This window comes from Ammospiza nelsoni, chromosome 22, assembly GCF_027579445.1.
Source record: "Ammospiza nelsoni isolate bAmmNel1 chromosome 22, bAmmNel1.pri, whole genome shotgun sequence".
Lineage (NCBI taxonomy): Eukaryota > Metazoa > Chordata > Aves > Passeriformes > Passerellidae > Ammospiza > Ammospiza nelsoni.
Genome location: NC_080654.1, coordinates 6510334 through 6533490, shown reverse-complemented (window position 1 = coordinate 6533490; position 23157 = coordinate 6510334). Strand labels below are relative to the sequence as shown.

Sequence of the window (23157 nt, the reverse complement as noted above, 5' to 3'; positions counted from 1 at the left end):
AGGTGTCCTTGCCATGGCAGGGGGTGCAGTGGGATAATCTTGGAGCTCCTTCCAACCCAAACCACTCTGGGATTCCATGGAAAGTAAAGAAGCCTTCAGAGAGTTCTTTATTTAAAATGAAATCCAGTGTGGGTCACACAATGCCAGGGTGGGTCACACGGTGCCAACGTGGGTCACACGGTGCCAACGTGGGTCAGACAGTGCCAGTGTGGGTCACACAGTGCTAGTGTGGGTCACATGGTGCCAGCGTGGGTCACACAGTGCCAGTGTGGGTCACACGGTGCCAACGTGGGTCACACGGTGCCAGTGTGGGGCACACAGTGCCAACATGGGTCACACAGTGCCAACATGGGTCACACAGTGCCAGTGTGGGTCACACAGTGCCAGCATGGGTCACACAGTGCCAGTTCGGGTCACACGGTGCCAGTGTGGGTCACACGGTGCCAGCGTGGGTCACACAATGCCAGGGTGGGTCACACAGTGCCAGTGTGGGTCACACGGTGCCAACGTGGGTCACACGGTGCCAGGGTGGGTCACACGATGCCAGTGTGGGTCACTCAGTGCCAGTGTGGGTCACACGGTGCCAATGTGGGTCACACGGTGCCAGTGTGGGTCACACAGTGCCAGGGTGGGTCACTCAGTGCCAGTGTGGGTCACACAGTGCCAGTGTGGGTCACACAGTGCCAGGGTGGGTCACACAGTGCCAGCATGGGTCACATGGTGCCAGTTTGGGTCACACAGTGCCAGTGTGGGTCACACAGTGCCAGTGTGGGTCACACAGTGCCAGTGTGGGTCACACAGTGCCAACATGGGTCACACGGTGCCAGTGTGGGTCACACGGTGCCAGTGTGGGTCACACGGTGCCAGGGTGGGTCACTCAGTGCCAGGGTGGGTCACACAGTGCCAGTGTGGGTCACTCAGTGCCAGTGTGGGTCACACGGTGCCAGGGTGGGTCACACAGTGCCAGTGTGGGTCACTCAGTGCCAGGGTGGGTCACACAGTGCCAGTGTGGGTCACTCAGTGCCAGTGTGGGTCACACGGTGCCAGGGTGGGTCACACAGTGCCAGTGTGGGTCACTCAGTGCCAGGGTGGGTCACTCAGTGCCAGTGTGGGCATGGCCTCATGTGGGCACAGCCCCGTGCTCTGGGCTCCTGTGAGTGCCATGTGGTGCCAGCACAAAGAGGGCTTTGTGCTCAGGCTGCCGTGGGTGCCACACAGTGCCAGTGCAGGCATGGCCTCATGGGGCTCCTGTGGGTGCCATGTGGTGCCAGCACGGACGTGGCCTCATGCTCAGGCTCCTATGAGTGCCAGACGGTGCCATTATGGGCACAGCCCCGTGCTCAGGCTCCTGCGGGTGCCATGTGGTGCCAGCACAAAGAGGGCTTTGTGCTTGAGGCCGTGTGTGCCACATGGTGCCAGTGTAGGCATGACCTCGTGCTCAGGGATCCTGTGAGTGCCACCCGGTGCCATGGTGGGCACAGCCTCGTGCCCAGCTCCTGTGGGTGTCCCCCTGCGCCCTGGAGCAGCCCAGCCCTGCTGGGGGAGGTGGGAGCACGAGGCTGGTCCTGGCATGGGGCACGGCCTCGGGGGCATCCGTGCTGTGCCAGGGGAGGGGAGGGGCTGCTGTGCCCAGGAGAGCAGGGCTGGGGGCAGCTGGTGCCGCACTGGGGTGGGCAGGGACATGCAATGGTTCTGTTCTGGGGTGCTCAGTGTTCTGGGGGTTGGTGTTTGGGAACTGTTCCTGTCTCCGTGGGCATTTTATGGGTACTGCTCAAACCAGCGCTTCAGTTTCCCCTTGAGGACTTAAACCTGAAAGCTCTGGAGCCCTTCCCTTCCCTTCCCTTCCCTTCCCTTCCCTTCCCTTCCCTTCCCTTCCCTTCCCTTCCCTTCCCTTCCCTTCCCTTCCCTTCCCTTCCCTTCCCTTCCCTTCCCTTCCCTTCCCTTCCCTTCCCTTCCCTTCCCTTCCCTTCCCTTCCCTTCCCTTCCCTTCCCTTCCCAAACCTTCCCTTCCCTTCCCAAACCTTCCCTTCCCTTCCCAAACCTTCCCAAACCTTCCCTTCCCAAACCTTCCCTTCCCAAACCTTCCCAAACCTTCCCTTCCCAAACCTTCCCCTCCCAAACCTTCCCTTCCCATCCCATCCCATCCCATCCCATCCCATCCCATCCCATCCCATCCCATCCCATCCCATCCCATCCCATCCCATCCCATCCCTCTTTTTGGGGATTTTCTTCCCTCCCCAACCCTACAAAAAGGGTCTTCCTGAAGAGTTTTGCTTCTGGAATAAATACTTTGTCATTAAGTAACACTTGCTGAATGTTTTATTCCTTGAGGGAGGGATATTTTTAATGAAGGGATAATCCAGCTGATACCATCAGGCGTCATTAACGATCAGCTGCTCTGCTTGTGCCTTTCTGCCTCGAGCAAAACCATTCTGAGCCCGGCATGTTTGTACCTGGTGCCTCCTGTGAGCACCTTGTTCCTTGGTTAAATCAACCCAGGCATCTCAAATCCCTGCAAAAGGCAATTACAGAGCAGCTCTCTGCAAGGCAGACTTGTCTGGAGCTGATCTGCTGTTCCACAGGGGTTTTTGGGATTCTGCTGCCCTTCCCTGGTCTGTGTTCCTGAGCTGCACATGGCACTGGGTCTCAAGGAATGAAGAGGATCCCATTCCTTGAGAGGGGTTTTGAGGCAGTGCTGATGCCTTGGGAAGGCTGAGCTAAAACAGAGACTGGACAGAGCTAAAGAATAAAATAGGGATTTATTGAAAGGATCTCTGTCGCAGACATCTTTTATGAACAATCCTTTCTTTAGGATTTTTCCTCTTGAGAAGCTGAGAGGCCTCAGGAACAAAATGTAAACAATGATTGTCTGCTGCTGTGGAATGCAAACAGGTAGATATTTGATTAGCCCATGTTAATTGTTTCTAATTAATGGCCAATCACAGCCCAGCTGGCTTGGACAGAGAGTCCGAGCCACAAACCTTTGTTATCATTCCTTCTTATTCTATCCTTAGCCAGCCTTCTGAAGAAATCCTTTCTTCTATTCTTTTAGTAGAGTTTTAATATAATATATATAATAAAATAATAAATCAAGCCTTCTGAAACATGGAGTCAGATCCTCATCTCTTCCCTCATGCTAAGACCCCCGTGAGCACAGTCACAGATCTCCTCAATGGACCCACCTTGGGCAGCACAAGAGCCCAGCCAGGGCTGCACCCAAGATGAACCAAAATGGCACAAAATGAACCCAAAATGGTCACAAAATGAACCCAGGATGAACCCAAAATGGCACAAAATGAACCCAAAATGAACCAAAATGGGCACAAAATGAACTCTAAATGGTGCCAAAAATGCACAACCGCTCACAGTCTTTCAACTTTTCTAAGTTCTGCTCCATTTGCATCTTGCAGTTCATTGTCCAATTCCAGCTTTAGCCCATGCAGTCCCATCCTTGTTTTTCTCTCTCCATTCCATGTTGTTTGTGCTCCTGGGCTGAGATTTGGATCATTTGTCCTTGGTCCCAGCAGAGCAGGAATTGTTTTGTCTCCCTGCTCTGTGCAGAGCTCACCGTGCCCTGATGTGAGCCCAGACCCACGCACCAAAGCAGCACAGAATGTGAAAAACGGAACATTTAAACCTGAGATATCAGCACAGAATCTGAAAAATAGAAAAGCTGAACCTGAGATACCAGCACAGAATCTGAAAAACAGAAAATCTAAACCTGAGGCATCATCGGTGGCAAAGCGTTTTGGGGCTGGTGCCAGCACAGAGCTCGGTGCAATTCCATGAACACCGAGGCTGGAAAAGCTGGGGAAGATTTCAGGGCTGTTATCCCGAGGTGTGTCCATCTCTTTGCTGAGCTGAGCTGTGACTCAGCTGTACAAGGGCACTGCTCGGAGCCCTGCTAATCCTGGCTGCTCCGGGGGTTTGTTTGCCCCGTGTCCTTCCCGGGCTCCCTTTGTTCTGCTCTCAGACAGCCAGGCAGGGCTGAAGGAGTGACGGAATGGCCCTGGAATGTGAGAATGTGATGTGTCACATCTGGGAAAAAAGGGCTTCAGAGAAAAGTCAGGCTTGCCCTTTATTTGTGGCTGGATGGGACTGACACGTCCTTGGAAGGTGGGAAAGAAGGGGGAAAAAAAAATAAAAAAGCCTGGCTTAGGCATGAACAAATTCATGTCGCTGAGCTTTTTTTAGAAGAAAGAACTAAAAATGTAATAAAAAGCCTCAAAGTCTGGGAGCTTTGGACGGCAGCGTTTGTGAGTCAGAAAAGGATTTTTGGATGCAGCTGGAAACCATTGCAATTGCTGCATGTGAGCCAAGAAATGAAGCGTGCTTGGGGAGCAGCAGCTCAGCCCCTGCTGCAGCGGGGAGGCTGCTGCCTTCCCAGCAGTTTGGCTCTTGCAGAATTGTGGGATCTGGGGTCTCCTGGGCTGGAAGGGACCCTCAGGGATCAGGGAGCTCCTGCTGTGCGGAGCTGGAGGTGCTCCCCTCTCCCTTGGGATTGGGGGTGCTCCCTTCTCTCTTGGGATGGAGGTGCTGCCCTCTCCTTTGGAACTGGAGATGCTCCCCTCTCCTTTGGGATGGGAGTGATGCCCTTTCCCTTTGGGATTGGAGGTGCTCCTTTGGAACTGGAGGTGCTCCCTTTCCTTTGGGATTGGAGATGCTCCCCTCCTTTGGAATTGGGGGTGCTCCCCTCTCCTTTGGGACGGATTTGCTCCCCTCTCCCTTTGGGATTTGAGGTGCTCCCTTGGGATGGAGGTGCTCCCCTCCCTCTCTTGGAATTGGAAGTGCTCCCCTCTCCCTTAGGATTGGAGAAGCTCCCCTCTCCCTTGGGTTGGAGGTGCTCCCCTCTCCTTTGGAATTGGGGGTGCTCCCTTGGGATGGAGATGCTCCCTTGGGATGGAGGTTCTCCCCTCTCCCTTGGAAATGGAGGTGTTCCCCTCTCCTTTGGGATGGAGGTGCTCCCCAAACCCTTGGGATTAGAGGTGCTCCCCAAACCCTTGGGATTGGAGGTGCTGCCCTCTCCCTTGGGATTGGAGGTGCTGCCCTCTCATTTGGGATGGAGGAGCTCCCTTCTCTCTTGGGATGGAGGTGCTCCCCTGTCCCTTGAGATTGGGGGTGCTCCCTTCTCCCTTGGAATTGGAGGTGCTCTCTTGGGGTGGATGTGCTCCCCTCTCCTTTGGGATGGAGGTGCTCTCCTCCCTTGGGATTGGGGGTGCTCCCCTCTCCCTTGGAACTGGGGGTGCTCCCTTCTCCCTTGGAATTGGAGATGCTCCCTTGGGATGGATTTGCTCCCCTCTCCCTTTGGGATGGAGGTGCTCCTCTCTCCCCTGGAATTGGAGGTGCTCCCCAGTCCCTTGGGTTGAAGGCAGCTCCTGAGCTGTTGGGTCCCTCTGTGGCATTTTTGGGCTGCCTGCCCTGGTTCTGTGTGCCAGGGAGCAGCACAGGGGCACCCACAGCCTGCTGGGGTTACAGTGTGACCTCAGATGGTAACTGAGGAGAGAAATACTGATTAATGTAAATGACCAGGGGAATAATGGAGTGTGGTGAATAATAAAGGCAGCAGAGCCATAATTAGCATCCTCTCAGTGCCCTGGCTCCTGGATTTTGGGAATGTGCAGCAGCACAGCTGCCAAGGTCCCTTTAAAGTCGGCTGTGCTGCAGCAAACACAGGATGATCACAGAATGAGCAATCTTCTTATTGTCTCACCTCCCTGGAAGTTGAGATGCACAATTAATCCTCCTCTCCATTGTCACCCCCTGCCTGGCTGTGTCCTCTCCTCACTGGGAATATTCTCTCGAGGTTTAAGTGTGAGGGGAAAGTAAGATTGGCATTTTGAGCTGGTAAATGAGGTTAATCAGCTTGGTGGTGGGTGGGAGGAATGTGCTCTGGGGTTAAGAATTTGCTATTAATGGTTAGCAGGACCCTCCTTGCCAGACCTGTGAAAATTTCCTTCAGTCAGGCAGGAACTTTTAAAAAATTTGCGTTAAAAACTGGTTGGAACTGATTAAAAATCACCTGATGGTTTTATTGTTGCTGTAACTAAGAGAAACACAGGGACTGTGGGAGGATGGTGGCACTTTCCCCCTCTCCTGAAGAAGACACTGGTTGGGTTTGCTGGGCAGGAATTAGGGCTGTAAATCTGCAAAAAGCACCAAGCAAAGAAATGGAGCTGCCGGGCTGCCTGCAGGATGGGGGAGGTTGGTCTGAGCAGGCTGGGATGTGTAATTCTGGCAGCTGACCTGCTGGGGGGGAACTCAAATCCCTTCTCCTGCCTTTTGGCAGAGTCAGGGAAAACACAGAGGTGACGTTCTCCAAAAATCCCTCTCTCCCTCCCTCTGCAGAAGGCAGGGTGAGGAGGCAGGAATTCAGCAGGAGGGCTGCATGCAGCCAGCATCCCTCCCTCCTGCCAGGAGTTCAGCCCTTGAGAAGCAGCAGATCAATTTTGCAGTGTCTGCTCCACTCCCATCCACCACTGGCAGCAGAGGCAGGAGGGATGATCGCCCTGGAACAGGAGAGGCAGCTCACTCATTGCCAGTATAATTGCCTGCTTTAATTAATTTCACCTTCTTGCCTTTGATATTAGAAAGGCAAAGCTGCTATTTTTATAGCAATGCACATTAATTAGTACAAACCCACCGAGGGCACGGAAATCCGAGCTGCAACGTTTGGTGACAAATGCAAATTGCAGCCTAAATATTTTCCCCTGCTTGGCAGTGAATCCATGCTGGTAAAGAGATGCACAACAAGTCCTGCTGTGTAAGAGCCTGAATGAGAGATGTGGGACTCCAGGTGGGTGTCCAAAATGCAGTTTATTGTATCCAAAATGCAGTTTATTGTGTCCAAAATGCAGTTTATTGTATCCAAGAGGTTACAGCACTCCAGGGTTGTGGGTGACAGAGCCTGTGCCTACAGCTGTCAGCTCCAGCTGCAGGCAGGCCTGGACACCTTAATTTTAATTGAAACTTTAAAGTTTAATTTAAACTTAATTTTAGTTACAGTCAATTATATACTTTGCTGAGCATCTTAGTACAGTAGAACCAATCTATACCTCAACTGTTATCTATAACCCATCATAACTACTGTAATTACCATAGTCACGTTACTTTCTCCAATCACTAAAAGTTAGTACTTTACAGTTTAAGCTAGAAGTTGTTTTTCAGTTTCTTGCAGTGGAAAATTCTGAGACCTTTTTTCTACTTGCCACATTGACAGGCTTCTTTGCCTGTGCTCTCTTTCTGCTTGTAAAAACATCTTCTTGTTTGGGGTGGGTTTATCCTTTGCTCTAAGTCATTAAAAGCCTTTCTAACTAACACACTCTTTGCCTCCTTGGTTAGCCAGTAAGACTGGCTCAGCCATTCTTTTCTTCTATATCAAAACTTGCTTCCATCTCTATTCCTTCATCAGACTCAACATTTAAAAACGTTTCTGCTAAGCACACATATCCGTGAGACTTCTTTGTCAAACTTTGATCCTTCCCAGCACTCCTGCACAAGTGCAGCTCTCACGGGCTGCTGTGCTGGATGTTCTGTCCCCATCAGCAGGGAAGAGTGGCTGGGGTGGGAATGTCCTCAGAGATTCCCTCCCTGCCCCAACATCCCCTGTGGTCCTTGCAGGGGTGAGCTCTGTGCCCAGGGGCACCAGATCAGCCTCCATGGGCTCATCCTGCAGCCATCCATCCCCAGTGCTCTGTGCCTTGCAAAATGGGCTGAATCTCTGCATTTTGGTGGATTTAACCACTGTGTTTTCTTTGATTTCTGGCCTCACAGTTCCAGCTGAGCTCTGAGAAGTGTTGAGGTAGCAACAGAATGGTGGTGATGGCACGTGGAGAGTCTGTTCACAAGATTCTTTTTGATTTGTGTATCCAAAGGAGGAAAAGGTCCCAACAGACAGGCAGGTCTGGGCTGGCACTGGTGCCTGTTCAAAGAGGGGCACACACTTGGCTTTCCCTCTCCTGCTAGACTCAAACCATGCCCATGTCTGTGGGTGTGTATCAGCGTTTTTCCAGAATGTTTCCAGTTAAAATTGTCAGATTTGGGGTTTGCTGTAAAGGGTTTCAGTGCTTGAAAACAGAATTAAAAAAAACCCCAACAATACAATACAATACAATACAATACAATACAATATAAAAATACAATATAAAATACAATACAATATAAAATACAATACATATAAAATACAATACCATATAAAACACAATACAATATAAAAAACAATTATAAAAATAATTGTAGGACCCCAGAACGATTTGGGTTGGAAGCAGCCTTAAAGTCATTTTATTTCACTCCCTTTCATAGACCAGGCTGCTCAGAGCCCCATAATGACCTCAGCCACTTTAATTAAACAATTTCAGCTCTGTCTCCTTCCCTGGCACCCCCAGCACTTGGGGACTTGTTGGAGTGTTCTCCTGGCAGCTGGAGGGCTGGGACATGGAGATCAGTGAGGATTTGGATGCAGAAGGCACAGAAACACATGGACTGCTTGGTCTGAAGTGGGAAATCGTAACATTTTTGATTGACATAACTTCCCTGATTCTTTCTGGACCAAAATCTTCCCACCTCGTTTGCAGCCAAATATCAAATGAACTGAAAGAGGGGAAATTTAGGTTGGAAATGAGGAAGGAATTGTTCCTGTGAGGGTGGGGCTGGCACAGGCTGCCCAGAGGCTGCCCCTGAGTCCCTGGCAGTGTCCAAGGCCAGGCTGGAACACCCTGGGACGGTGGAAGGTGATTTTTGAGGGGTTGGATCCCTGGGATGGGATCTTGGAGCTCCCTCCCAGCTCAAAGCTCTGCTGGTGGAATGCTGGTCCCAGTAAAAGTGGAGACAGCTTTGCTTCCCTCACAGACTCCCTGTTCTGTCTGAGGGAGCCCATCTGCTCTGCATTTCCAGAAACTGTCACATCTCCTCCCACAGCCATCAGAACTTGTCATTCTGAGGGGAAAAGCTGCTTTTCTCTGTAATTAACCCTTTGCACCTCTTGTCTTTCAGATGGGAAGAGGAGCTGACCAGGAGGATGAGCCTGGAATCCATGGTGGAAACCTTGAGAGAGGTGAGGTGTGGGCAGTGTGGGGTGAAAGGTGCAGCTCTCCTCATGCTGCTCAGCATTTTATTTGTCTTTTAATTATAAATTTGCCCTTTGGCTTGAGCAGCTGTGCTGCTGCAGAGGACAGGGCTAATGCTGGGAAGCTGGAGCAGGAAATGACGAAGTTTGTGACAAAGTTTGTCACAAAGTGGGAGGAGGGAGTGGAATTTACAACAGAGGGTAACAATTAAATTCCATTAAAGAATGAAGTTCCATTCTAAGCCCCTTTTTAAGCAGCCTGCTCAGCTGGGTGGGGAGCAGGGCTGGGCTCTCACCCCCGGGTGTTCCCTTGCAGGAGGCTCAGGAGGCAGAAGCTCTGCAGGAGGAGCTGAATGAGAAGATCGAGAGGCTGAAGGCAGAGCTGGTGGTGTTTAAGGGTCTGATGAGTGATGTAAGTACAGAGGGCCCTCTGTGGGAGCGTGTCCTGCACATGGCTTCACCCCCAGCCAGGTGATTAGCGAGTGCTGCTGTGTAATTAGCGAGTGCTGCTGTGTAATTAGCGATGGCTGCTGGGATCAGTGCATCAGACAGATCCCCCTCCCCTGCTTCCTGTCTGGTCTGTGTGGAGATGCATTAACTGCTGCTTACCATCACCAGGACTCTGCCCTCCCTCCCTCCCTCCCCACAGCTGCTGGGAGAAAAGGGCTGGAAAAGTCCCAGCCTGGGGAGCAGCCCCAGCCCTGGGCAGCTCCAGGAGCTGCTGGCATGGAGACTTTGCCTGGAGCCATGCAGGAACAAATTCTGTTCCAAACCCTGTTCCTAAAGGAACATATTGTATGGAATCATGGGCTGCTTTGGGTTGGAAGGAGCTTAAAGATCATCCTGTTCCAGCCCTGGCATGGCAGGGACACCTTCCCCTGGCCCAGGCTGCTCCAGGGGCAGCCACAGCTTCCCTGGGCACCTCTGCCAGGGCCTGCCCACCCTCACAGGGAGGAATAAGTGTTTCCATCTCCCTTAATGAGCAATGAAAAGATAAATCCTGGTTCAGGTACTGGCTTTGCTTCCAGGGCTGGTTCAACCAATTCATCTTTTCAGAGTTCATTAAGGGAGATGGGAAACAGTTATTCTTCCCTGGGAGGGTGGGCAGGCCCAGGCAGCCACAGCTTCCCTGGGCACCTCTGCCAGGGCCTGCCCACCCTCACAGGGAGGAATAAGTGTTTCCCATCTCCCTTAATGAACAATGAAAAGATAAATCCTGGTTCAGGTACTGGCTTTGCTTCCAGGGCTGGTTCAACCTCGTGGCTTATTAAAAAAAAAAAACAAAAAAACCCAAAAAAGTGTTGTTTTCTCAGGCATTTCCTCATGTCTCATTAGACACTGAGCTCTCTTCAAAGCCAGAGGATCTTTTAGGCCCTGAGTGCATAAAATTCTTTTATTTAGAAGTGAGATCATGCAGGTATCTGGAAAGATAAGCCAGGTGAATATTAAAGTGCCTTTCTCAGTAAGTCTGAGGCAGTACTGAAGCCATTTGTGTGAGGAATAAACCCTGCTACGCTGATTCATTCTGTAATTTTTGCACAAACAGCCTTCTCCTGACTTCACAGAAACCTGCAGAACCCGCTCCCGGGTGTCAAATCCATTCTCTCAGGGCCACTAGATCTGCTCATGGGAAATTTGGCAATTAGCTGTGTGTCCTTGTGTGGTTAATCAGGGGTGGCTGTGCTGGGTTAGAGCCTGCAGGGGCTGGGGCCTGGCTCCATTCACCAGGAGCTGCTGCAGGCAAACATCCTCTGGGCCAGGGAAAGTGCTCTGGGCAGGCTCTGAGGGATCTGGGAGCCCAGGGAAAGCACTGGGAGTGCTTCCTCTGAGCCTCACTGGGCAAATATTTAGAATAGAGAAGTGCAAAAATGTTGGCACGTGGCTCTTTCCTTCCTGCAGATAAGGATCAGCAGCTCAGCAAGTGAGATTGTGTCAGTGTTGAGAGATTTATTTTGCTCTGAGTGTCTGGAAAACAGAAATCTCCAGAGGTGATTCACAGAGGCTGGAGAAGACTGTGTAAAAAATTAATCCAAAAAATCTCAAACTCTAAAGGTGCTTCACAGGGGCTGGAGAAAACTTGTGTAAAGATTTAAAACAACAATATCAGACTTCAATGGTGGTTCACAGGGGCTGGAGAAGTAAAAATGTGTAAAAATTTAATCCAAAAAACCTCAAACTCTAAAGGTGGTTCACAGGGCTGGAGAAGACTCTGTGTAAAAATTTAAATCAAAAAAATCTCAAACTCTAAAGGTGCTTCACAGGGGCTGGAGAAAACTTGTGTAAAAATTTAAAATAACAATATCAGACTTTAATGGTGGTTCACAGGGGCTGGAGAAGACTCTGTGTAAAAATTTAATCCAAAAAACCTCAAATTCTAAAGGTGGTTCACAGAGGCTGGAGAAGACTGTGTAAAAAATTAAATCAAAAAACCTCAAACTCTAAAGGTGGTTCACAAGGGCTGGAGAAGTAAAAATGTCTAAAAAATTAAACCAAAAAACCTCAAACTCTAAAGGTGATTCACAGGAGCTGGAGAAAACTTGTGTAAAAATTTAAAACAACAATCTCAGACTTTAGTGGTGGTTCACAGGGGCTGGAGAAGAGTCTGTGTAAAAATTTAAACCAAAAAAAATCTCAAAATCTAAAGGGCCTGGAGAGGACTCTGTGTCAAAATTTAAAACAACAATATCAGATTTTGAAGGTGGTTCACAGGGCCTGAAGAAGAGTCTGTAATAATTTAAAACTAAAAATGGTGGGGAAAAGCAAATCAAACCAACAAAAAGCCCAAAGTTTTTTCTTAGAAAGGGGATTTGTGTTCAAGAATGGTCTGCAAAGGGTTTTTGCACTTTTGTGTCCCAGGTGGAGGCATTGCTGAGGAGTGGAGCTGTCCAGGACAGCAAGTCTCAGCTAGGATGGAAAATATACTTTGGGTTTTTTTTTAATGTTTCTTCCTTCACAAGGAGCCAGATTTCTGTCTGAGTGGGAGGATCTCAGAAATTAGAGCTACTACCAGGCAGTGTTTTCACACAGAAATTTTCATGCAGAGCTTTAGCTGGGCTGGGAGCCAGGGAGTGCCAGTGAGGAGTGTTCTCTGTGCCAAGGTTTTCATGGATCTCTTTGGATCCACTCAGGATTTGCAGTCCCATGCTCTGTGTGCAGTTTGTGTGGAACCTGGATTCTGGTTTTTCAGCAGCTCCTCTGTGCAGGCACAACTTTTGTGTCTGCAAGAGGGGAAGCGTTGCATCCTCACCAGGATTCACACTTCACTCTGCTCTGCTACACAGGGGATGCTCTCCATTTTTAAAGGGTTATTTATGGAATCCCAGAGTGGTTTGGGATGGAAGGGACCTCCAGGACAATCCAGCCTCACCCCCTGGCCTGGGCAGGGTCTCCTTCCACTGTCCCAGGTGCTCCAAGCCCAGCTTGAGCATTTCCAGGGCTGGGGCAGTCTCATTTCTCTGGGCATTGCATTGTCCTGCCCTGTTCCTGACCCACTGAGGCTCCCCTTGCCACACTGAGCAGTTTTGGGGTGGGTACAGGTATTTTTTAGGTGGCAAATCCCTCTGAGTTGGAACTTTGTTAGAATCAGGGGTGAGCTTCCTCAGACTGCCCCAATGGGAAATTTATTCCCTGGAACAAAGGTTCTGTGGAAATTCCTTCATGGAATAAAGGCTCTGTGGAAATTCCTCCATGGAACAAAGGTTCTGTGGAAATTCCTCCATGGAACGAAGGTTCTGTGGAAATTCCTTCATGGAATAAAGGCTCTGTGGAAATTCCTCCATGGAATAAAGGCTCTGTGTAAATTCCTCCATGGGACAAAGGTTCTGTGGAAATTCCTTCATGGAATAAAGGCTCTGTGGAAATTCCTTCATGGAATAAAAGCCCTCTGGAAATTCCTCCATGGAACAAAGGTTCTGTGGAAATTCCTCCATGGAACAAAGGCTCTGTGGAAATTCCTTCATGGAATAAAAGCCCTCTGGAAATTCCTCCATGGAATAAAGGCTCAGTGGAAATTCCTCCATGGAACAAAGGCTCTGTGGAGATTCCTCCATGGAATAGAGGCTCTCTGGAAAGGTTTCCTGTCTGTTCCTTGCTGGGGTTCTGTTCTGGAGGCCACCTCTGTGGTGGTGGCAGGAGAAAGGGAGAGTTCTGTCCCTGCTCTGTGCCCCAGAGCAGGGTGTGAGGTTTAGCACTGGGGTTCCAGAGATACTGTGGGGTATCTCCTGTTGCCTGAACTGTCTAATAATAGAAGATAATCCCTGCTGTCCTTCCTGCAGCCCATGACAGACCTGGACACAAAGATCCAAGAAAAGGCCATGAAGGTGGACATGGACATCTGCCGCCGAATCGATATCACGGCCAAGCTGTGCGATGTCGCGCAGCAGCGCAACTCGGAAGACGTTTCCAAGATTTTCCAGGTGATTAGGCCCTGAATTTCCCACAGGGCAGGGCAGGAGGGAGCAGTGCTGAGCAGTGTGGTCCAGCTCATTTGCCTTTTCTTGAACTCTCTCTCTCTGTGGCTGTGTTTCCCCCGCTGGCTGTCAGGGTAGCTCTGCTGCAGCACCAGGAGCACAAAGTGCAGAGAGTTGAACATAAAAAGGAGTCTCAGGGTGATCTTTAAGCTGTGCTGTGAGCCTGATGTTAGTCTGTACTGAATGCAGGGGAAAAAAAGCAGTGTTACAGGTTTAGGTTTGTGTAATTCCTCCCTCCTATTTGTTCCCTTCACAAGTGACAGGTTTTAAGCTCACGGAGCTGTCATCTGCATGTTCTTATTTCTGGCTCAAGCTCTGTGGCCAGAAATAACATTTGTGTGATGGTGGGCTCTGGCTGCTCCAGTTGCTTTCCTTGGAGCTCCTTGGGGCTCAAAGGAAAGTCCTTTAATTTGCTCCCATAGGAGCAGTGACAGCTCTGCTGGATCAGGGCTGTCACTCCCAGTGCAGCTGGTCTTGTCACAACTGCAGTTCCAGCTCTGACTAACCCACCTTCCTTCTGCTTCCATCTCAATGTGTCTTGCTCAGGCTTGCAGTAAATCTGATGCTTTTTCTGTGTGCAGTGATAGCACACAGTGTGCCAAGTGCTGTCACAAACACTGTAAAAGATCCTTGTGGGCTCTGCTGTTGAAGCTGTGAAATGTTTGATGGTTTTTTCCCCTTGTGTTCCCCAAAAGACTCAAACCTCCTCAGAGGAGAATTATTTCTCTGGCAAGTTGAGCCACTGTATGGTGCCAGTGCCTCTTTCTTGTCTCTGAGGGGAATTGCTGAGTCTTTGTGCTCAGAGGTGAGTGCAGAGCACACTCCTGCTCAGGCCTGCAGGGGTTAAAATGACCAGGAGAACAAGGCCAGCAAGGGATAGTCTGTGTGCCAAGGAGAGGGAAAACTGCTGTAGGGTGGGAGTGGATTGTGTGTTTGAGGTTCTGGCACCAGCTGTGCATCCTGTGTGTTCCCAGCCCTCTGGGATCCTCTGGGATCTGGGAGCATCCTGTGGGTTCCCATCCTTTTGGGATCTGGGATCATCCTGTGTGTTCCCATCCCTCTGGGATCCTTTGGGATCTGGGAGCATCCTGTGTGTTCCCATCCCTCTGGGATCTGGGAGCATCCTGTGTGTCCCCATTTCTCTGGGAGCATCCTGTGTGTTCCCAGCCCTCTGGGATCCTCTGGGATTATTCTGTGTGTTCCCAGCCCTCTGGGATCCTCTGGGATTATTCTGTGTGTTCCCAGCCCTCTGGGATCCTCTGGGATTATTCTGTGTGTTCCCAGCCCTCTGGGATCCTCTGGGATCATCCTGTGTGTCCCCATTTCTCTGGGATCATCCTGTGTGTTTCCTCTGTGCCCCTTGCAGGGCTGTCCCTCGAGTTCCCTGAACTTCTTTTCTTGGGGGCTCTCCAGACTTTTTCATGGCTCAGCCAACCCTTCTTGTGTGTTGAGGATCCTCAATCTGCTGCTGCTGCTGCTGCTGGGGTGGGAAATTCATTCCCTGGAACAAAGGGTTCTCTGGAAATTCCTCTGTGGAAGTTCCTCCCTGGAATAGAGGCTCTCTGGAAATTCCTCTCTGGAAATTCCTCCATGGAATAAAGGCTCTATGGAAATTCCTCCCTGGAAATTCCTGTCTGGAAGTTCCTCCCTGGAATTAAGGCTCTCTGGGTGTTCCTCTCTGGAAATTAAGGCTCTCTGGGTGTTCCTCTCTGGAATTAAGGCTCTCTGGGTGTTCCTCTCTGGAAATTAAGGCTCTCTGGGTGTTCCTCTCTGGAAATTAAGGCTCTGTGGGTGTTCCTCTCTGGAAATTAAGGCTCTCTGGGTGTTCCTCTCTGGAATTAAGGCTCTCTGAGAGGTTTCCTGTTGGTTCCTTGCTGGGGTTCTGCTCTGGAGGCCACCCCTGTGGCGGTGGCAGGAGAGGGAGAGTTCTGTCCCTGCTCTGTGCCCGGGCACTGCTGCCCCTCGTGCTTTGCCCTGGCTCATCCCAGCCTCTCCCTGGCTCCCCCCAGGCTGTGCATGGCCCCTGGCAGGTGCCAGCAGGTGCCAGGCTGGCTCAGTGCCACCCCCAGAGCTCTGGCAGCCCCCACAGCTCGCTTTGCTCTTTCAGCCGCTTCCTGTGCTCCGCGCGCGCTGCTCAGGCCGGGCAGGGGATCAGCCCCGCCCCAGGCTCAGCCCTCACCCCTCTGCTCTCCCTGCACCCCGATTCCCTCCCCAGCCCTGCAGTCAGTGCTGTCTGTGCCCCCCAGGTGGCTTCCAAGAAGAAGGAGAGGAAGCTGCCGTCGGACGAGGAGCTGTCGGAGCAGGACGCCGATAACGGGCGGTTCTCGGATGACGAGGTCAGCTGCTCCCTCAACATCACAGATGAGATGAAGAGGATGTTCAACCAGCTGTGAGTACCCCTGAGAACTGCTCCTGGCAGCAGCCTGAGCCTGCAACCTCTGAGCTGGCAGCATGGAGGTTTTGGGGAAGCTCAAATGAAATGATCGGATTTCTGCTCCTCCCTCGAGCGGGAGGAACTACAGAGATATAAAAAATACAAATTGGTTTTGCTGATCTGGGTTGCTGCAAAAGAGGAAAAATTGCAACAAAAAAGAGTCAAAACCAGGAGTCTGTTCTGCATCTTGGGCTGAGTAATTGATTTCTGGAGTTGCTGCTGCTTGGCTGGGTAGAATTTGAACTGAAAGCTCAGCTTGGGGTGGTACAAACCTCTCAGGTTTTTTGGGAGGTTTTTCAGTTGGGCTGCAGGCAAAAGGGAGTGGTGGATGTGTCTGAAAGATCAGTGGACAACAATTTATAGATGTCAGGAATGTTGGTGCTGTCAGCTGTTGCTGCAAAGTCCAGTCTCCCACACTGGAGTTTATTTTGCCTAAGAAGAACTGGAGTTTATTTTACTTAAAGCTTTACCCCTGAACTAAATATTTTTGCCTGAAGCTTTACCCCAAACCACATTCCTCCCAGGAAGGAGGTTTGGAGCAGCCCAGGAGGGACTCTCAGCACGTGGTGCTGTCTGAGCAGTTCAGGGAGGTGGCTGGAGGTTTGCCTTGTGTCCCCTTCTCCCATCAGGGCCAGGCTAGGGACCCCCAAACCCCCCAAAATATCCCCTAACCCCACCCTAGAACTCCCAAACCTCCTGGAAGCCTCAAAATGCAGGTGGGGACCCCCAAAATACTCCTCAAATACGCCCAAATACTCCCAAATATCCCCAAATTCCATCCTGGGAGCCTCAAAATGCAGGTGGGGCCCCCCAAACCCTCCCAAAGTACTCCTCAAATCCCGTCAAATACCCCCAAATATTCCTTAATTCCATCTTGGGAGCCTCAAAATGCATGTGGGGACCCCCAAAATACTCCTCAAATACCCCCAAAGCCCAGCCTGAGATCTCCTGGGACCCCCAAAAGTTCCCAAAATCCTTCTCAAACATCCACAAATGTTCCAAAATTCCACCCTGGAAGCCTCAAAACGCAGGTGGGGACCCCCAACCCCCCCCAAATACTCCTCAAATCCCTTCAAATGCCCTCAAATATTCCTAAATTCCACCTTGGGAGCCTCAAAATGCGGGTGGGGTCCCCAAACCCCCCCCAAAATACTCCTGAAACACCCCAAAATATCCACAAATATCCCCTAACCCCAGCCTGAGATCTTCTGGGACCCCCCAAAATCCTTCTCAAACACCCCCAAATATCCCCAAATTCCACTCTGGGGGCCTCAAAATGCAGGTGGGGACCCCCAAAATACCCCTAAAACACCCCAAAATATCCACATACCACACCCTGAGACCCCCAAACCTCCAGGGAACCTCAAAACGCAGGTGAGGACCCCCAGAACCCCTCAAAATACTCCTAAAACACCCCAAAATATCCACAAATACAGCCTGGTGAGGCTTTTTGGAGTTCTGGTTCAGGGGAGCATTTCCTCCTTTCTGCCTGAATCCCCTGTGTGTGAGGGATGGGTTTTGCCAGAGCTCTGATGATTCCCCTTGTTTGGGCTCCTTTTAGGGTTAGGGTTAGTGTTAGGGTAATAATCAGTGTAATAAATACAGAATTTTGACTTTTCCACTGCTAAATTCAGTGTGACAGCAGGCAGTGTGTGGATTTTTTAAAAAAGCAAGAAGTTAAATGTACCTGCCAGGTTGGTCATGCATTTAAGTTTTAATTTTGTTCCCAAACTTGCCCTGTGACACCCAGTTGGTTTTGGTTCTGCTAATGAAATTCTTGTGTCCATGTCCTATTACCTGTGGCACAAAGTGCTACAGGAGCCGTGTTCTGTCAAGCTGGGGTGAAAATGTTGGTGGGGATGGGCCTGGGGTCTTTGTGAAGCAGAAAATAATAGCTTAGAAATAGATAGAGGAGCTGGTATCATTAACAGAAACAAACCAACTTGCTTTTTAGCTGTAATGAACTGAATTTTTAACAATAAGTAGCACAAAATCAGAACTGCAGTGGATTTTGTGTGAGGTCAGCTCAGGAGCCTTTGTGCTCTCTGACCAGGACAGATCCTGGAAAAAGAGAACAATTTGAAGAGGTGGAATGGCAAAAGGCACAATCAGGAGTGTCCAAGTGTTTAAAATTACATTTTTACAGTGCTGCTGATCCAGACAAACCTCCTGGCCCTTGGGACAGCACCAGGCTCCTTCTTGAGATGTTATCAGCTCAGAGGAAGTGAGCTAAAGCCATAAAAATGCATCAGCCTGGAATCCAGGCTGCTCAGGGAGGAATTCCAGCTCTTGGTCAGGGCTCCTTAACCCCCATGGGGAGCAGCTACTGCTGTGTGCTCTGTCTGCAGCTTTCCTTCATTGCACAAGGTTAGAGATGAGGAGCAGCTGCTGCTGTGTGCTCTGCAGCTTTCCTTCATTGCACAAGGTTGGGGCAGCTAAGGGTGTGAAAGGCCACTCCTGCCCTGTGCTCTGCCCTCAGTGCCTGCAGCAGTGTCTGTGCTGCTCTGCACATCTCAGGGGCTCAGCCTTTTCATCCTTGTTCCTTCCACTTCTTGTTCCTTCCAGCTTTTGTTCCTTCCATCCCTGGTTCCTTCCAGCCTTGTTTCCTTTCAACTTTTGTTCCTTCCTGCTCTTGTTCCTTCCAGCCTTGGTGGTTCCTTCCAGCCCTGGTTCCTTCCATCTCTGGTTCCTTCAGCCCTGTTTCCTTCAGCTCTTGTTCCTTCCAGCTCTTGTTCTGTCCATCCCTGGTTCCTTCCATCCCTCATTCCTTCAGCTCTTGCTCCTTCCATCCCTTGTTCCTTCCAGCCCTGCTTCCTTCAGCTTTTGTTCCTTCCAGCCCTGCTTCCTTCAGCTTTTGTTCCTTCCAACCCTTGTTCTTTCCATCCCTTGTTCCTTCCAGATCTTGTTTCTTCCAGCCCTGGTGGTTCCTTCCAGCCCTGGTGGTTCCTTCCGGCCCTGCTTCCTTCAGCTCTTGTTCCTTCAGCTCTTGTTCCTTCCATCCCTTGTTCCATCCACCTCTTGTTCCTTCCATCCTTTGTTCCTTCCATCCCTTGTTTCTTCCATCCCTGATTCATTCAATCCCTTGTTCCTTCAGCCCTGGTTTCTTCCATCCCTTGTTCCTTCCATCCCTTGTTCCATCCATCCCTGATTCATTCAGTCCCTTGTTCCTTCAGCCCTGGTTCCTTCCAGCCCTGCTGTGTTCCAAGGCTGCAGGGGAGCCCTTGGCTGGGCTCCCCCATGAAATCCTTGTGGGTTCTGAGCCCTGTGACACCCCCTGAGCTGTGTTTGGGCTCCTTTCCTTTGGAGGACAGAACAGCTCCAGACATTTCTGTGCTTTTGCAGGCAGGGGAGGCTCCTGTGCAGCTCCACCTGCAGGGCAGAGCCAGGCTGGTGCTCCAACAAGGAGCTTTTATTGAGCCCTGGGGTGGCAGGGAGCCCAGCAGAGAGGCCCTGGCAGTGCCACAGGCTGTTGGTAAAAGCTGTGAGGATTTCCAGGCTGCATTGTGCCCCATTCAGCTCTCATAGCCCATTTTCTAGACAATTAATTAGAGGACTGAGGCAGTGGGGCTGCAGTGATGGCTCTTTGTTCTCCCAGCCGCGAGACCTTTGATTTCGATGACGACTGTGACAGTTTAACGTGGGAGGAGAACGAGGAGACGCTGCTGCTCTGGGAGGACTTCACCAACTGCAACCCCTCCATCGACCTCCAAGGAGAGGTGAGTTCATTCTCGTTGTTTTCTCCAACTCTTCCCTGCACAAACTCCCCCTCAGCCACTCCTTTACACCATTTGAGCCTGTGGGTGTTGCACTGGTGAGCTAGTTTGCCACACAGACTGACTTTGATTTTAAAATCCTCTTAGTGCTTCCTCTCTGTGGCTGATTTGCAGTCTGTGCAATCACTTTATTGGCCAAACTTTACTTCCTTGGCTCCTTCAGAGTGAGTGTTTAAAATCCTGAGTGAGAGGTGAAGGATCCAAGGTGTCTGTTCCAGGCCCATCAGGGAATTTGTCACCCTTCAGAGCTTTCTCTAAAGTTCTGGGATGACAGGAGGGAGGTTTAGATTTGATTTTAGGGAAAAATCCTTCCCTAAAGGATTAGGGTGGAGGGTGTGAGAGGCTCTGCACAGGGTGCCCAGAGAAGCTGTGGCTGATCCATCACTGGCAGTGCCCAAGGCCAGGCTGGATGGGCTTGGGAGCAGCCTGGGACAGTGGAAGGTGTCCCTGCCCATTGATGGGGTGGAATTAGGTTAGGAATTAGGAATTTAAGTTCCTTCCAGCCCAAACCAGTCTGAGATTCTGTGATTTTCCACAGCCCCTCACTTTCTATCTGAATTATCATTCGCACTTGGTTATGATAACATGTGCAGGGCATGGGGTTGCACAGCTGTTCCTGTGGGGAGCTGAGCAACCTCAGCGTGGTCTGGGGAGGTGTTGAGGGGTGTAAATCCCATCCCAGACACAGAACCTGTGGTGGCAGGGCCATAAAAAACCCCAGGGATCCTCTGGACCTGTGAATCTTGGGGCTTCCCTCTGCCCAGCCAGTGGGGATCTGCTGGCAGTGCTGCACAATGAACAGCTTCCTTTTAATCCTGAAATCCCAGGGAAAGGCAGCTAATCCAGGCACTGCAGAGCCTCCTTAAACCAGCCTGGAGAGGGCTGGGAATGACAGGAAATGGCTGGGAATGGGCTGGGGATGGTTGGGAATGGGCTGGGGATGGGCTGAGAATGACAGGGAATGTCTGAGAAGGGGCTGGGAATGGTCTGGGAATGGACTGGGGATGGGCTGGGAATGGACTGGGGCTGGCAGGGAACAGTCTGGGAATAGCTGGGAAGGGATGGGAATGGGCTGGGAGTGGCAGGGAATGGGGCTGGGAGTAGCTGGGAATGATGGAATGGTTGGGAATGGCCGAGAGCAGGCTGGGAATGGACTGGGAATGGCTGGAGATGGGGCTGGGGATGGGGCTGGGAATAGCTGGGAATGATGGAATGGCAGGGAACAGGCTGGGAATGGGTTGGGAACAGGCTGGGAATGGGTTGGGAATTGCTGGAACTGGCCTGGGAATGGGGCTGGGAATAGCTGGGAATGATGGAATGGCAGGGAACAGCCTGGGAATGGGTTGGGAATTGCTGGAACTGGCCTGGGAATGGGGCTGGGAATAGCTGGGAATGATGGAATGGCAGGGAACAGCCTGGGAATGATGGAATGGCAGGGAATGGCTGTTACTGCATCCTGAGCAGCACAGGGCAGGGGGGTGGGAGATGATCCCTCCCAGGCAGGGAAGATGCTGAGGCAGCAGCCTGGGGATGTCTGGCTGTGTTCCTGTTCCACCTCCTGCTCCTGGATCATCCATCCAGAGCTCAGGGAGCCTCTGGGGATTACTGGGAACTGCTGGGGCTGCAGAAACCACGGGGATAACAGGGACAGAGAGTGGCACAGGGATAACAGAGAGTGACACAGGGATAACAGGAGCAGGAGAGTGGCACAGGGATAACAGAGAGTGGCACAGGGATAACAGAGAGTGACACAGGGATAACAGGGACACAGTGGCACAGGGATAACAGAGAGTGGCACAGGGGTAACAGGAGCAGAATGGCACAGGGATAATGGCTGGACAGTGGCACAGGGATAACGGGAGCACAGAGTGGCACAGGGATAACAGAGTGGCACAGGGATAACAGGGACAGAGTGTGGCACAGGGATAACAGGAGCACAGAGTGGCACAGGGATAACAGAGTGGCACAGGGATAACGGGAGCACAGAGTGGCACAAGGATAACAGAGTGGCACAGGGATAACAGGAGCACAGAGTGGCACAGGGATAACAGAGTGGCACAGGGATAAGAGGGGGACAGAGAGTGGCACAGGGATAACAGAGTGGCACAGGGATAACAGAGGCACAGAGTGGCACAGGGATAACAGAGTGGCACAGGGATAACGGGAGCACAGAGTGGCACAAGGATAACAGAGTGGCACAGGGATAACAGGGACAGAGTGTGGCACAGGGATAACAGAGGCACAGAGTGGCACAGGGATAACAGAGTGGCACCATAGGGGGCACAGGGATAGCAGGAGCAGCAGAATGGCAGTGATAGCGAGCAGAGGGAGGGTGGCAGGGTGATAACGAGCAGCCTCGTGCAGGAATTAATGACAGCTGATTTGCATAGCCGGGCGTGCCTGCCTAAGCGCTGCAATAGCGCCGAGCCCGGGCCCCGCGCGGGGGAAACTCTAAAGATTTTAAGAAGCTTAAATCCTTCTAAATGAAAATTATACAAGGAAAGGGTAGATTTGGCTTGTAGATGGAGGTTCAGAATAAAGGCTGCTCCGGCTGTGCCTGCTCTTTAACATGTGCTTTACATGCCTGAATCTTCCTTCCGTGGGTTTTATTCCTTTCAAGTTCTTACACGCTGCCCTCACCACCTTCTTTTATGACCTTCCTCCTTAAAGCTCTTCTGCATATAAAAGGATCAGAGGGATGATTCTTGTAACTCCAGGCTGGGTAGCCTGGTGTGGGTACCAGCAATGAGCTCTGTAAATCTGCCACAGATGTGGCCAGAGCATGGAAACCCCTGTAACACTCATTGCTGCAGTTGTGCTAAATTGGGGATCATTTTTTAATGGAAAACTGAGGTGGTTGAAGGCTTGAAAGAGGGAACAGTGACATTGTGGTGCCTTTTTGGGCAGCACCAAGCAGCTCTGTGTGTTTGGGAGCCCAGGCTGTGCTGTCAGTCCAAAGGAGGAGCTTTCCTGTGGGACAGCATCTGTTCCTGCTTTATCCAGCAGTGCAGGAATTCCAGTGGGAATCTCTGTGTGCACTGGAGAGTGATGATATGGAACTGGAAAATGAGAATTCCAGTGCAAACCTGGGAGTAACAGCATGGTCAATGCAGGGAAAATTAAAAGTTTCATGGCTGGAGAGCAAATCCAGTCTGTCCAAGTGAGATCAGGCTGTGAAAGGCTCAGGAAAATCCAGGGGGTTGGTGCTTTGGAATGCAGCAGGTGCATGGGTTTAATTGCTGGAGCCTTGATCAGACCTTGCCTTTGTGTGTCCAGAGCTGTGGTCATGGCACAGAAATGTGTTTTCCTGGTATTCCAGACTGAAGAATATTCCTAGTCTGTGAAGCAGTGTCTTAAAAAAATCAGTGCAGGAAGGAACATAATAACCTGCATTTCCAAAGAGGTTAAATAAAATCTCCA

At 50.9% G+C, this 23157-nt stretch overlaps 1 protein-coding gene across 2 annotated transcripts in view; it reads left to right on the top strand.

The window, feature by feature from the left end:
- IFFO2 (intermediate filament family orphan 2) overlaps nucleotides 1-23157 on the top strand; it is a 55261-nt gene that overhangs the window by 26716 nt on the left and 5388 nt on the right. Inside the window, exons 2-6 of one of the 2 annotated variants that reach the window (XM_059487513.1) lie at nucleotides 8989-9049; nucleotides 9378-9473; nucleotides 13336-13476; nucleotides 15777-15919; nucleotides 19560-19680. In XM_059487513.1, coding sequence (XP_059343496.1) covers nucleotides 8989-9049; nucleotides 9378-9473; nucleotides 13336-13476; nucleotides 15777-15919; nucleotides 19560-19680 — 562 coding nt within the window. The remainder of the gene's footprint in view (nucleotides 1-8988; nucleotides 9050-9377; nucleotides 9474-13335; nucleotides 13477-15776; nucleotides 15920-19559; nucleotides 19681-23157) is intronic. The other variant, XM_059487514.1, reaches the window with a different exon arrangement.